This window comes from Melanerpes formicivorus, unplaced genomic scaffold (genome assembly GCF_026170545.1).
Source record: "Melanerpes formicivorus ecotype bairdi unplaced genomic scaffold, bMelFor1.0.p_v2 SCAF_22, whole genome shotgun sequence".
NCBI classification, from domain to species: domain Eukaryota; kingdom Metazoa; phylum Chordata; class Aves; order Piciformes; family Picidae; genus Melanerpes; species Melanerpes formicivorus.
In genome coordinates, this window is record NW_027142374.1 from 11,494,407 (window position 1) to 11,509,505 (window position 15,099).

General features: G+C 41.2%; 1 protein-coding gene across 2 annotated transcripts in view; it reads left to right on the top strand.

Moving 5' to 3' along the window:
* The window catches only part of TBC1D8B (TBC1 domain family member 8B), a 35,051-nt gene that overhangs the window by 451 nt on the left and 19,501 nt on the right, over positions 1-15,099 (top strand). For both annotated transcript variants that reach the window (XM_068152175.1, XM_068152174.1), the window contains exons 2-5: positions 6,945-7,055; positions 11,145-11,263; positions 11,831-12,056; positions 13,694-13,934. In XM_068152175.1, the coding sequence (XP_068008276.1) occupies positions 6,945-7,055; positions 11,145-11,263; positions 11,831-12,056; positions 13,694-13,934 (697 nt within the window). The remainder of the gene's footprint in view (positions 1-6,944; positions 7,056-11,144; positions 11,264-11,830; positions 12,057-13,693; positions 13,935-15,099) is intronic.

Consider the following 15,099-nt stretch of genomic DNA (forward strand, 5'->3'; position numbering starts at 1 on the left):
TTTTTCCTCTTTTCCTTGTCTGAGAGAGGCATTTCAGAAAACACCCTCTTGAAAGGGAAGGTTTGATGGCATTTCCGTCAGGCTCCAGGCTCCGTGTGGCACGGAGCCTGCCTGTGCCCGCGGTAGTACGGCTTCGGGTACCGGGGAGGCGGTGGGGATGTGCATCCTGGCGGGGCTGGGGGCTGCGGGCTTCTCTGGGGCAGCCCCTACCCGTGGCGGGTGCGTAGAGCTGAAGCGTAATCCAACACTCAGTACTAGTGTAGGAGCCCTTTGCTCCTCCAGCGGCCACGCTGGCAGTTAGATTTGCAGCATGTTGGAAGAGGAGACGTCAGAAGAAATGACGGATCTGGCTTGCTTTGGCAAGGTGCTCACTTACAGATCCTTTTCCTGCACGCGTCTGAGGCTGCCTGCAATGAGCAGCTCCTGCTTTGGTATCACGCATTTTAAAAGCAAGTGTATGATATGATGGAGCTTACCGGGACAGGAGAATGACAGTGCCACTATATAATAAACTTTATTTTATACAAACTTGAAGGTATGGAGCTGAGTTTCTTTTTTTCGGTTGTTGTCTGTATCTCTGCACGCTCTAGGGACCCCAGCTACCGCTGAGACCTCAGTTGTGGTGGTAGCTAATCAGACTTGAACTGACCTCTTCATAGTCCAGTGGCATCTGTCGTTGATGCTGGCAAAGAGCAATGCTACAGGGAAGCAGAATAGAGTTGTTTCTAAGTGGGGTATTTTGCATGAGTTGCATCTCCCTGGGTTTTCTAGGCGCTAATTGTGTCATCATAAACCAAATTATATTAAACCTCTGTCAGCGTTGTCTGCTGAAATATTTCTTCTACCAAATGAAACCTCGAAGTCCAAATTTGTGGCTGAAGAATTTCAGACACAGAAATAGCCCTCACAGCTGGAGTTGGGGCACCTTCATTGGCATCTGAACCATTTGCAGGGCACATGAAAAATGTAAACAGAGATAATTATGACATCTCAGATTCTGTTCTAGGGATATCATGAGGTGGTAGGTAGGTAGATAGATAGATAATGTTAAGTTTTGGCTTCAAACCATGGGTAGTATTTTGCAACCTTGGAAGTCTTGTGGTTATCAGACTAGATAGGCCATTCTCTTCTCTGTTGGCTTTAGAAGCCAAGGAAGGTGAGTCAGTATGAAGGTTGTATTTCTCTGTGATAACATTCATTCAGGAGCTGTGACTAAAAATGATAAGAAATAGAGTTGTTAATTTAAAAATACCCTCCTGGGCTTACAGCTGGACAAACAGCTGGGGCCTCCTAGTGCCCTTTGTTTTTGTTGAAGGTGAGGCTTCTAATACTAGTCTTTTGTCCTTGATGACATCTGACAGAGTGGAAAACCACTTGAATGGGCTAGTTCCTGTAGTGTGCCATTTCTGGTTTGTTTTTTTTTTTTATTGTGGCATTTTTGCATTTTATTTCTGTAGCCTTTCTCACAATGATTCATACAGATTTCATCTGTGCAAGTGAATGTTCTTCACCAGCCAGAAATAAAAAGGCTGACATGTTACTGAATTAAAATTCTGATTAGGAAAGATTAACAAGAAAATGGTAAAAAATGTAGGTGCATTTGTGCTTGTCCTAGGTATAAGGTAGCATAATTTGCTATGCTTGGTTTTAGTTTTATATTGGTATGTGTCCCTGAAGAAAAGAAGCCCTTACTGTAGGAAAAAAACAACAGTACAACAGCAAACAAACAAACAACAATTAACTGCTTTTGTCCTACTAGGTCGTTGCAAATGTGCCAAACAAAATCTTGTTCTCCTGAACAGCATTTTTCAGCTGGTGAGGTAAGGCTAGAAGTGGCTGGCAGCACTGAGGGACTGGGAAGTTAGGAATGAGAGGCCAGGTAACAGTGCAAGGCTTGAAGGATGAAAGGGACAGTGCTTCAAGGCAGGAGTGGGAAGAAAGATGGACAGGGCAGCAGGGTTTGAACAGCAGTAAGGGGACTAGCTGAGGAGGCAGCAGTAAAGGATTCTCAAGAATACAGGAGTACACTTGGCAAGGGAAACTTGAAGAAGGGGAGATGTGAGTTTTGAGAAGGCAGACAATAGCTTGGAGAAGGTACAGACCAAGGAGAGATGGCAGCAGATGCCCCTGAAGGAAGTCTGGGAATTCTGGTGCTATCCTGGGTTTAGAAAGAAGGCTGCAGTTAGGTTTGTTTGTATGACCTTCTGTAATGACTGGCATGAGCAGTTTGGATCTGTAGATGATACTCTCGGCTTGTATGGCTTGTGACCATGCACACATTAGTACAGCTGGTGGAAATGGACAGAAATATCTTGTGCTGGTTTTTCTTAGCCTTGACTCTCTCCCTGCAGGTATGTGCCTGCTTAGCTTTATGTTTCATTCTCTTTCTTTCCTTAGACCTCACCTTAGGATACAGATACTGTAACCTGTTTGTCCAGTTCTACAGCTGGTAATTCAGTGTGCAATAGACTGTTGTTGTATGTCTGGCAGTGCAACCGTGTGACTGCTGTCCTCTGGTTGTTCTGTCTTCTGCAGAGCCACTGTGGGAGGGCTGCATAGGTTTTCTGGAGTCTACTGATAAGAATATAGTTAAGCAAAATGCAAAAGGCCCATGTGCTGAAGCACAGTTATGATAACACCAACCCTGTGTTGTGCATGTATGTGCTGCAACCAGTGTCTAGTGAGATGGATGTTGGTCACAAAGACATTGCTTTGGTTACTGTTCAGATAGGACCTTAATTAGGAAACCAGTATTCTAGGAGTTGTTACAAGAATGAGTACTTGGTGTGATAAAATGCCAGTCTTTCTCAGAAATGTGAACAAATTAGGTATGTTTTCTGCTTCCATTACTTCAAATTGCTCCATTCTGCTTGAGACATTTAAGTAAAATGGCAGTGTGAGTGGAGGAAAAACTTACCAATGGTTGGAACTACACTTCTCTGCTTGTTTTATGTACAGTGCTTGAAAAGGTAGAGAAAACCCCCAAACTCTTCGAGTTGTGGATTCCCTGCAACACTTACTGCCACCCTGAATCTGTAGAAGGCTCCTGGTCCTATTCTTGCTTTTTAAAAGATGTTGTAATTGCTAGCATAAGGGTTCAGTGGAAAAGGAGACAGAGCTAGGCTTGCATGTGTGCTCTGGGGAAGTATTCCTTATGTGGCATCTGTCAAAAGGAGTAATGTCAAAGTATTACCAAGAAGTGGATGTCAACAGTGAGAACCTTGTCAGCAACAGAATTTTGTGGTTGTCCAATTAAAAAAAAATACTTTGTAATCTTTGCACAAACTTAAAGCAATCTATTCCTCTCCTGCAGGAGAGGAAAGTTCTTTGTAGCAAAGCAGTATGTAGTAAAGAAGATGCTTGCTTTTCAAAACTCAAAGGTGCTGTGACATTTCTAACTAAGCAATACTAGAGTAAAATGCAGAAACAATGGATATTTATTGGTGTTCTAGCACACTGTTTGGTATAGCTTGCTTACTCTGGGTCCTGAATTTGAAAGGAGTCAAAAGGAAAAAGTGATGGTTAATAAAGATCTGAAATGATCTCTGCTGCATTTTTTTTCCCAGCAGCAGTAGCAAAGATTGTTTTGCTGCTCATAGAATTGAGATATAAACAACAACATATTCACATTTGGGCATGACAGGTAAGAAAATGACCAGCACACTCTTCTCAATTTATGTTATGCAGCTATACAGAAGCAAGGATAAGGAGGAACTGTGATATTTGCAGTGCCTTTCTCTGTACTTACCAAGGAGATGAGTAACTTCTCTTTTGTCAGAGTTGTGCTTCTAATTTTCCCTGCTTTCAAGGTTATCTCTATTGCCACAGATAGTTCTACACACAGGCTTGGATACACACCATTGTCTTTCCTGAGTTACGACCATTGATCATAATGGACTTGAGTTATTGTAAATAGAGCTGGCATCTTTTTTCTCTGAAGGCTTGAACCTGTTTTCTGTCTCAGCTGGCTGAGAACATTTGCTTCTCAGCCCATACTGAGTATTCCATTAAACTGAGGTTTCTTAGTCACGTGGTCAAGTTCCCTTGGGAAATAAAATAAAGCAAAAAGAGAGTTTTGAGGAAATAGGGAAAAGGGTGTTATTCACAAGTCGTATTTCACATGTTTTAAATCAAATATGCAGAGATGATGGCTGTTCATACTTTCCACAGTGTGTATTTGTATCTTAGGGGCTTCAGTCTGTTCTTTAAAACCTATCCAAAAGAGTCTGTTTGTGGTTATGGACGAAAGCTTTATCCTGTCTCTGCAAATAAATATTTACTGCAGTACAGATGTATAGTTTGGGTCTCCTGTGTTGTCATTTGACAACAATTCACTCTGGATGTGTGTTTCTCCCCTGTGATGATACCCTGTGCTGAGAAGCCTTTGTAGAAAATGCTTAGTGTCTGCTGTGCTACTCTGGTAGTTTGGGTTTCCATAAGAAACCCAAACCTGGTTTTGCTGAAAATTGCAGTCCATTTCAACTGTAGTTGGGATGCTTGCATTTGTCTTTGCAAATTGTTTTATTTACACAATGGATTTCAATTTTGTAGTAAATCAATCTCTCACATACTACTATTGAATTTATTCCTTGCAGTTGTATAAGATTATTTTTGTTTTCCTTTTCAATTCACACTTTGTTAACAGGTTGACTTTATTGTACCAAAAAAATGGCAGTTAATAATTTTTATTCTTCACCTTGACACTTCTCCAAATCTAGACATTTTAGGTGTTTAGGACATACCTGCTTGAAACCTCTCTTAAGGTTACTTTAGGCTTTCTTGCTGTGAGGTGTCCTCTGTCCTCACAGAGCACTTTTAGGCCTAAGATAAGAAGGTGAGTCTCTGCTGATTCCTCACAATTAAGCCAGTGGCCATAGCCATGGAATTAGTTCATAATGTTCTTTATCAGCTTAAACCCAAATCTGCAGTGCATATCACATTTATACACAAAGCAGTAGTGACTGGAGGCAACCTTTAGCTAACTGATACTAACCTGGTGCAGTTTAACATGTCTAAAAATCTAGTGACCTCCCATGACAGAAACTGTGAGGGCATTTTGAGGAATACTGCTTTTGAGAGAACTGTTATAATCATTCTCTCAAGCTGAGCAGTTTCATAAACCTTATAAATGGTGGTTAATGTCCTCTTACTGAATATCGTAACAGAAAATGGCATTAGGAGAATTGTGAATGAAAGAATAAAACATTTGCTGAATCAAATCCAATTTTGAGATCAGCCCAGCTCTGACTCATTCAGTAAGGCAGAGCTCTTTACACAGACATAAATGTGATCTATTCAATGTCTGACTTCAGCTAGAAAATACCAAAAAATTCTACTATCCAGCAGTCACTTACAGTCTATGAACTGCAGAGAAGAGAATAGTTTTGGTTGATGCAACATACTGGCATTTAGATATATATTTTTATTATTATATACTTCTGGTTTCATTTGGCTTTTCATAGTATCATAGTACTATAGTATCAGTCAGGGTTGGAAGGGACCACAAGGATCATCTAGTTCCAATCCCCCTGCCATGGGCAGGGACACCCCACACTACATCAGGCTGCCCAGAGCCTCATCCAGCCTGGTCTTAAACACCTCCAGGGACGGGGCCTCAACCACCTCCCTGGACAACCCATTCCAGGGTTTCACCATTCTCATGGTGAAGAACTTCCTCCTCACATCCAGCCTGAATCTCCCCACCTCCGGCTTCATTCCATTCCCCCTAGTCCTATCACTACCTGAGATCCTGAGAAGTCCTTCCCCAGCCTTCCTGCAGGCCCCCTTCAGATACTGGAAGGCCACAATTAGGTCACCTCGGAGCCTTCTCTTCTCCAGACTGAAACTTTTGTGGTTTTGTTTGTTTGTTTAAGAGAAACAAAAGTATTCTGTATCATGAGTAGCCACAATAAGGCAGTCACAGGCTTTGTGCTGAATTTGGGCTGGATGATCTTCATGGTCTCTTCCAGTATTCTGTGATTCCAATTCTGAAGGTGAATCCTTAGGAAAACCATGTTCTGAGGATGATTGTCTGGATATCTCAATTTTGTCTTACTTTGCTTTCACAGTTGTTATTTTTCAGAATTTGGGAAGGGGTTAATGGGAAGAAAGTGGAACAAAAAGTACCAGAAGCCAACCTACAAATTCTGAAATAACTTTTGAGGGATCCATTTGAAATTCTCCAAGTCTAATGCTTTTATGGAATATTAAAAACCTGAATCAAAAGATTGTTTTCTATTAAACATGGAAGGCTACATGGAGATGCTATAAGTGATAAATTAACCTTGCATACAAGCTCTCTACATTAATTACATTTTTGGGGGGGGATAAATGCTTTGCATCTATGATCTCAGCAGGTTTGTGAAACAGACTTTGCAGCTTCTCTTTGGATGACTGCTTTTGCTTTGGTTTGGTTTAGGCATTCTTGTCTCATACTTTGCAGTTCTGTAAAACTTTTCTGTGTAGAGGAAGTACAGTATGGTGGTGTCATGGGAAAACAGCGGGGTTTTCATAAATATCAGATGTAACAGAATTACAGTCTGCTAATAGCTGTTTGCTGTGACTGGAAAACAGAACAACAATAAATGACTAATTAAGAGGTAGTTTAATTATTGCTTGTGATTGTTGAAGTCTGGGAACTCCCTTTTACGATGTCCTCTGGTTTACTACATGGCTGTGGCTTCCAAGGGGGGGCAGTCATCTCAGAAAACTTCTTCACCCTTGTTTTGTGTTTATAATGGCTTTCACTGGATCAAAACACCATCACCTCCCAGTGAGGTTCCTCTGGGAGCATTTTTTGCTCTACTCATTTGTGTCGATTTTCTCAGAATTCCTTAGTCCTTACTTGGGTAGCATTTCTCTTCACTAAGAAGGGAATCAGAAATGAGTGGACATTTCAAAGCCTTAGCTTCACTGTGCTGTATACATTTTCTTGAACACAACAGGTCTTCTTGTGGGAACATTAGATGCGGTGTTGGATTCTACATCGAAAGTTGCCCCATTTCGCATCCTGCATCAGACACCAGACTCCCAAGTCTACTGGTCCATTGCATGTGGTATGTACCATGATTTAGAAGCTGAGTTTATAGAGTGAAAAATGAGGGAACTAAGTATGGAATCCATTTTTGGGTTAATCCTCTCTCATCAGAATTAATTCCTGAGACCTCTAAATGGTTTAAAATCATTTGCAAAGCTGTGGTTGACAGCAGTGTGTGATTCCAGTTTTTCTGAATGTATCTATGGACTCTCCATACTGCAACTCCAGATTGCCTGTCTCCTGCAGTAGTCCGTCAAGTACTAAAGCCTTGATGTTTTCCTAGAATAACAGAGGCACAATCTTTTCTTCTGTAAGCTGCAAGTGTAATATGGCACAGTTCAGGATGATAGTACCCTTGAGAATACCCCATATACTGTAGGCAAGAGCAGCAGGAGCTCTTTATTCTGATGGTTTCTTCTACTCTGTTTGGTAATTAGAATAAGCCAGGTTCCCAGTTATGGTCAGAGCTGAATTCTTCCTCACAGAATCATAGGATCATTTCGTTTGGAAAAGACCTTTAAGAGTCTCACAAGTCTATTGTGCAGTAGTCCATCAAGTACCCTTTCTCAAGTGGTGTTATTAGTCAGTAGGAAATGGAAAAGACAACTAACTTTAAGAGTGGAGTGTGTGAGTTTTCTTAGAGCATGCTTCTTCATAGCATGCATGGGTTTATTTCGTTGTGGGGTTTTTTATATTTAAGTTTCACAGCTTCTCCTGAAAATAGAATCTTAATTCCTTTATACAGACTGCTTAAATAGTGGGTGTCCAGAGAGTCCTCCAATCCAAAAGCTGAGAGTACTTAGTCTCATGCATCACCAGTTTTCCTTCTGAGGCATGGTCTTGTCTTTGTATTGAATTCATTATTATTGTCATAAAAGTCACTGCTGTGGAATTAATAACTCCTAATGTTCCTTGAACAATCTGAAAGCCTCTATAATTACAGTGAAAAAGACCCATGCCTTTTAATTAATTTTCCATGCCTTTTTTTTTTTACATTTTTTAATCAATGTTCTTTAAAGAAGCAAGGCTCCATATAGACTTCTCCACAGTCTGGGCTTTCCTTTTACCTGCCTGTGGCAGAAGATGAGCTTTGCAGATAATCTACCATTCTGCAAAAACACACGCTTGAGTAATTCCACCAAAAAAGTGCTGTGCTGTTGCTACATTGCATTACTTACTGCTGTGTTATGAATACACAGGGATATACATTTAGCTGCTTTCATTATGCAGATTTGTTCCTTTAGGTGTTTAGTTAATAGTTTACACATTGCATGTGCTGTTAATCTGCTCTTGTTCACCTTCTGCAAGGACTTCTCTGAAGGGCAGAGAACTGTTTAATATCAATTTAATGACATTCACTGCAAGTCACTTTCAAAGAGCAGCCTTATGAAGTGGACAGAATTTGAACAGTTTGTGTATTGGCAGTATGTAAATTTTTAGAACTGGTTCTGAAGAAGTAAGATCTGATAGTGAGGCTACAGTAAAGGTACTGCTAATGAGTATGTTGTAAATATACTGTGGGGGATTCTAATGCCATCAGGTCATAGTATCATAGTATCATTCAGGGTTGGAAGGGACCACAAGGATCATCCAGTTCCAACCCCCCTGCCATGGGCAGGGACACCCCACACTAGATCAGGCTGCCCAGAGCCTCATCCAGCCTGGTCTTAAACACCTCCAGGGATGGGGCCTCAACCACCTCCCTGGACAACCCATTCCAGGGTTTCACCACTCTCATGTTGAAGAACCTCCTTCTCACATCTAGCCTGAATCTCCCCACCTCCAGCTTCATTCCATTCCCCCTAGTCCTATCACTACCTGAGATCCTGAGAAGTCCTTCCCCAGCCTTCCTGTAGGCCCCCTTCAGATACTGGAAGGCCACAATGAGGTCACCTCGGAGCCTTCTCTTCTGCAGACTGAACAGGTGTGCAGACTGAACAAGGTCACCCCTTGTGAAAATAATCTCCACTTTAGGACTGAACCTATATAAATTCTCTCCTGCATAATTATACTTTACAGCAGAAGCCTATGTAAAGTAGTTGTAGTTTGTGTTAGAAAACAATTTGTTCCTTCTGTGAGGCAAAGCAATTGAAGACACTACATTTTGTTCCTGCTATTAGATATTAAGGAAATAGTGCTCCTAATTCATTTGAATATTTGCTAAAAAGTTTAATCTTCACTGTGTCACATCTGTGCCTCTGACTCACACTGTGACTCAAGTAATTGCTTACATGTGTAGTCTGAGAAGAGTAATTAGTTTGTGATTTAGTTGCTGTGTTAATTACTGTTCATAAAATTTTTTAAAGTGTTGTTGCAAATCCACTTGTGTAGTGCAGCCTGTTTAACTTTATTTGGAGCAATTTCTCTTCATTCCCAAGGCAACTTTAATTCTGTGGAGTCCCTGGAAAGTTGTCTAATTAGCCTTTGCAAAGTAAATTGAGAGAAAAATAAATTGTTAAAGGTGTGTTCTTGGTTAGGGGCATTGATAGTCTGGGATTATGCTGACTGGTTTTATTTGTTGGTGTTACAGCAGAGGATGGAACTGCCAATTAATATTATCCTAGAGTCCCTTTATTCAAACCTATGCAGTTGTTTTTTCCTTCTCTTTCCCTGTCTCCTACCATCTGATGGAGTGACATCTGTCTTTAAAGAACTGACTTTGTTGAATGAACTGAACCTCTACTTACCTACTACTACTCTTGTTACACTAGTGTCATCTCTGCTTCTTGCCTTGTTACCAGTTGCCTGTTTTGTAACTATGCAAAAAGAATGTGGCTGACCTGCCACGTTTTCCTAATTAGAGAAGTGGCTGGTGGGTCAGAGTGTGCCTTTGTATTTCAAGTAAACCAGTAATCTAAACCTATTTCTGGAAAGTTCAGGTGAGACAGGCTTTTCTTTGATATAAATTTACAGTGACATTCACCATATAGTAGGTGAGAGCTCTCTGAAGCTTAGATTAAAAAGTAGTGTAAAGTAAATAAAGTAACAAGGTTGGCTTCTCTCAAAGGTGTTTGGAGATGCAATATTTATAGTATAGTTTCTACATTTCCTATGGCTATTGATAACAGGGGGTTTAAGTTACTCTTCCTTTGCACATATGTAATGAAATGAAAGGAAACAGCCCTTATTCCTGTGACTTTGAGTCCCAGAGAGTCCAAATGAAAACAATGCTAATTCTGGTGGTGCCAAATGTCATTTCAAGGGTCCCTCAGCTTGTATCATCAATGAGCCTTTTTCCCTGCATCAGGAGTTACATCTGGTGTATGTTTTCCATATGGGGTATAGCTGTGCTTCTGTCCTCTTGCAGGAGCCTACAGCTGCATGCAAATAATGTGGTGTTTGGCACTACAGCAAAAGCAGAACTTTATTGTAGGTAGGATAACATTGTTTCCAGAATGGTGCTTGCCTAAGCTTTAGCATGGATAGAAATAGATTTAAAATGTGATAGAAAATGAAATAAAACTGTGTAAGTAGTAGTTGATTGTTGTTAGTAGCATAAATGATTGTTTCAAGTATCTAAAGAGAAATCTTTGCTGCCTCCTTGGGTGCATCCTTTGCATCCTTGCACATGTTAGAAGGGATTTTGCACAGCAGGCCTGTCTTGGAGTTCTCTGGCAACTACTGTGGCCAGTGATCAAAGCTGAGGATATCAAAGACCCAAATTGAATTTTCTTCTTAGTCCCATGAATTTGATCTCACACTTCCCACCTTCTTAGACTACTGGACTGGGAGTGTTCGAGGTATGCTCTGATGTCCGTGTTGAGAAGGTAGCGCTGGGCTGAAGGAACTGTCAGTCCAAGTGGGGCTCAGCACTGAGCTACACAATGTTGACAAAGCTGAGGTGCTTCTGGATGTAAAGGCTAAACATATAGCTGCATGAAATGCTTAAAGAAAAAAACACAGCAGTGCATATTTTTAATGTACACCAAATACATTTTTAGTGTGCACAAGAGTTGGGCAGGAAATTTGAGACTTGCGATTTGGACTTGGGTATCTAAATTACTCTGTGAATTGGGAATTCCCTAAGTATTCTCTTGATTATTGTTTGTAGTGGAACAATTAAAGTCTGTTCTAATTGTAAGTAATGCTCACTTTCTCTTTCAACCAGGATCCAGCAGAGAAGAAATAACAGAACACTGGGACTGGTTAGAACACAATGTTATGACAACTTTATCAGTATTTGATTCAAATGAAGATATCACAAGCTTTGTCCAGGGAAAGATAAGAGTAAGTAACAGGCACATGACATAACTGGGAGAGGCTAAGTATTTTTTCCCTCTAAATGTACACTGCTAATAGGTCCTCCTTAGAACACAAAAGGCTGGCATTGTAATGCTACATACTTCTGATTGTGGCTGTTAACTCCAACACACTCTGTTGTTCCTATTTATGCCCCCCACGCTTCAGTAAGGTTGTTTGATGTAAATGATCCACCACGTGCCTTCAGGTAGTGGTCTAAAACAGTTGATAAATTATTTCATCATAATTTGAATAATGCTTGAGAAACATGTAGTATATTTTTGTGAAGTTGCAACAGTTTATATGTGCTGAATCTTTAGCCCAGGAATTCTTGCAGTTGAGGAAAATATTTCAGAAGAGGGAACATGTGTCTTGCCTAAACTGTGGGGGAACTTGAAAGATGAGTCTGAAATAGGACATTTGAATTGTGTCTTGGGTTCTGATCCTTGCACTGTTCTTCCTGGTCCTTAGCATTCTCCTTGTATGTGTGTAGGAGCGTATATGACACCCACCCACACGTAAGCATATATACAATAACTGGTTGTTGTATTTTAGGGTTTGATTGCTGAAGAGGGGAAAGGTTCTTTTGTAAAAGAAGATGATCCTGAGAAGTTTCGTGAAGGTCTTATGAAGTTTGAAAAATGTTTTGGATTGCCTGAGCAGGAGAAGTTGGTTACCTATTACTCATGCAGTTACTGGAAGGGCAGAGTGCCCTGTCAGGGATGGCTTTATCTTAGTACCAACTTCCTTAGCTTTTACTCATTTTTGCTGGGAGCAGAAGGTAAGTAAGCCTTGGTGCTAAACCTAATCCCTCACATTTTATTGTTGACAAAACCCTGCAAACATAAAATACTTCATGAAGATGAATACATTTGTGTCAATTGCTACTTGACGTCCGTTAGTTTTCTTCCTCTATATAAGCTTCAGAAAGAAGGCGGACCTGGTACAGTTGACTGTGACTAAAAGTTGTCTGTCATCTTGAGTTCATGTTGCATATTCAGCCTGTGAGGATTGCAGTTATTCACACAGGCTTCATCCAGTGGTTACCTGGATACACTGCGCACACGTGATAACTGCACATCTTTTTTCATTCTGTGAAACATAAGCTTGAAATGCCCGAACAAATGCCTCTAATAGTCTGACCTATAACTGTATTTATATGAAAAACATTAGGCTCAAAGAAACTAGGATCCTTCCTAAGCTAATATTAATTTGTATTGGGAAATGCAGAGCTAAGGGGCATAATTCTTCCAAATACAAACACATAGTATCATAGTATCAGTCAGGGTTGGAAGGGACCACAAGGATCATCCAGTTCCAAACCCCCTGCCATGGGCAGGGACACCCCACACTAGATCAGGCTGGCCAGAGCCTCATCCAGCCTGCTCTTAAACACCTCCAGGGATGGGGCCTCGACCACCTCATTGGACAACCCATTCCAGGGTTTCACCACTCCATGGTGAAGAACTTCCTCCTCACATCCAGCCTGAATCTCCCCACCTCCAGCTTTATTCCATTCCCCCTAGTCCTATCACTACCTGAGATCCTGAGAAGTCCTTCCCCAGCCTTCTTGTAGGCTCCCTTCAGATACTGGAAGGCCACAATTAGGTCACCTTGGAGCCAGACTGAACAGCCTCAACTCTTTCAGTCTGCCCTCATAGGAGAGGTGCTCCAGCCCTCTGATCATCCTTGTGGCCCTTCTCTGGACACGTTCCAGCACGTCCATATCCCTCTTGTAATAGGGGCTCCAGAACTGGACGCAGTACTCCAGGTGGGGTCTCACCAGAGCTGAGTGGAGGGGGAGGATCACCTCCCTCGACCTGCTGGCCACATTTCTCCTGATGCAGCCCAGGATCTGATTGGCTTTGCGGGCTGCAAGTGCACACTGAGAGCTCATGTTGAGCTTTTTGTCCACCAGCACCCCCAAGTCTCTCTCCTCAGGGCTGCTTTCCAGCCAGTCCCTGCCCAGCCTGGATTTGTGCCTGGGATTGCCTCGACCCAGATGCAGGACCCTGCACTTGCTCTTATTGAACTTCATGAGGTTGGCTTGTGCCCACCTCTCCAGCCGCTTTCTCTCTCAACTTACTTTTAGAAGCCCTATTGGTGAAAAGTTAATGTGAGGTAGCTTATGTGATGGTGTTTGTTTGCAGTTTCACAGGAGAGCAAAGAAAAGGTGATGTAAGCTTGTGTTTAATGTTTTTCCTTCTATAAAATATCTGCTGGATAATGGAATTATTTAGTAGAAATTATAAAAGGAGTGTTTGTTGTGTGTGTGAGTTTGTAGCCCTTTCCAAGTGTGTTCTCATTTGTGTTGGCTTAATCGTATTTTGTTAGTGCTGTTGACTACTGCTTCTTTTTGACATGAAGGTAGCAGCTAATGAGAAGTGACTCACATCCACTTATGATGGTTATTTTCAGTAAAACTTATTATCTCCTGGGACGAAATATCAAAACTCGAGAAAACTTCCAACGTGATTCTGACAGAGAGCATTCATGTGTGTGCCCATGGGGAAGATCACTATTTTTCCATGTTCCTGCACATCAGTGAAACGTTTCTTCTGATGGAGCAGCTGGCAAACTATGCTGTTAGGAGACTTTTTGACAAGGAGACATTTGAAAATGACGTTGTCCTTCATGACCCCCTGCAGATCACCAAGAGGTAATGCGTTACTTAGAGCCTGTCTGGTCTGGGCCCAGTACCTTTTTAGATAGAGGGGAAAGAATCCTTGTCTCAAGGAGATATGTTAATGTCAGCAAAGCTGGTGTTCTCTTAAACAAGTGTGTCATTAAAATTTGGGAGCAAAGCAATGTGAGGCATTGCCATTTCTTGTTACTTTGCAGAGTCAAGAGTCTATGTGAAGGCAGGAAGTGATTCAGACTTTCAGAGCTGGTCTTCACCTACAGGTTTTATGGTAGTTTGATTTTGTTAAAAGGTCTTCTAGCAGCATTTAGGATTAGAAAATTAAAAATGGAGCTGCAGTGTCTCCAAAGAGGCCTGATGAAGAAGGCTAAAGTGCAGAATAAGTCCTTTAATAGGCATCTGTGAATCATAATTGCATGGCTTTTCTGCCACTGGAGATAGGTGTTAAAATCAATCAGTTGCAGACGATTGCATGGATTTCCTTGTCTACAACAAAATTTTAGGTTATTGGAAAGATGTGTGTGTAAGTAACCTGACATTTAGGGTTGTGCCTTCTTAAGGAAGGTGTGTGATTGTTGTGTGTAGTAATTCTTACAGCTTTTCACATACCCAGATTCTCATCAGTGGAGCAGAGCTATTTACTGTGAAAAGTAGCACGGAAAAGCAAATCTGTTGTTAGGCAATTAAAATCACATAGAGAGACTAAATCTTTGTTGGAAAATGTTACTTACTTGAAAATCAGGAGTGATCATAAACAACTTTTCTAATAGTTGTTCCTACTTAAAGCTACATGCACCACTGATTTAAGGGGAAAATATTTTTACAGCACATTGCTAATAAAACCTGGTTTAGGTTCTATTTCTTGGGTCATTGATACTGTAGTTCGGCAGCAATGCTGGAGAGGGATGTTGCTCTACAACCAAACAATTCTGGCTGCAGTTAACCTGTGAAGAATTAGCTCATGGCAGGTGTTTACAGGATGTGCTACGTGTAATTGACCTCCTGTCATGCCAAAACTTGTTTCAGGTTTAAATGGTCTCTTCCGATGGGTGGGGAGACAGCAAATTAGGCTATTAGTATGTTTTTTTTCTGCACTGCCTTTAGGTCCTGATTCAGCAAAGTGCTTTGATTTGTAAGAGCATGCTTGAATCTATTTCTGCTTAGTGAAGTGTTTAAATATTCC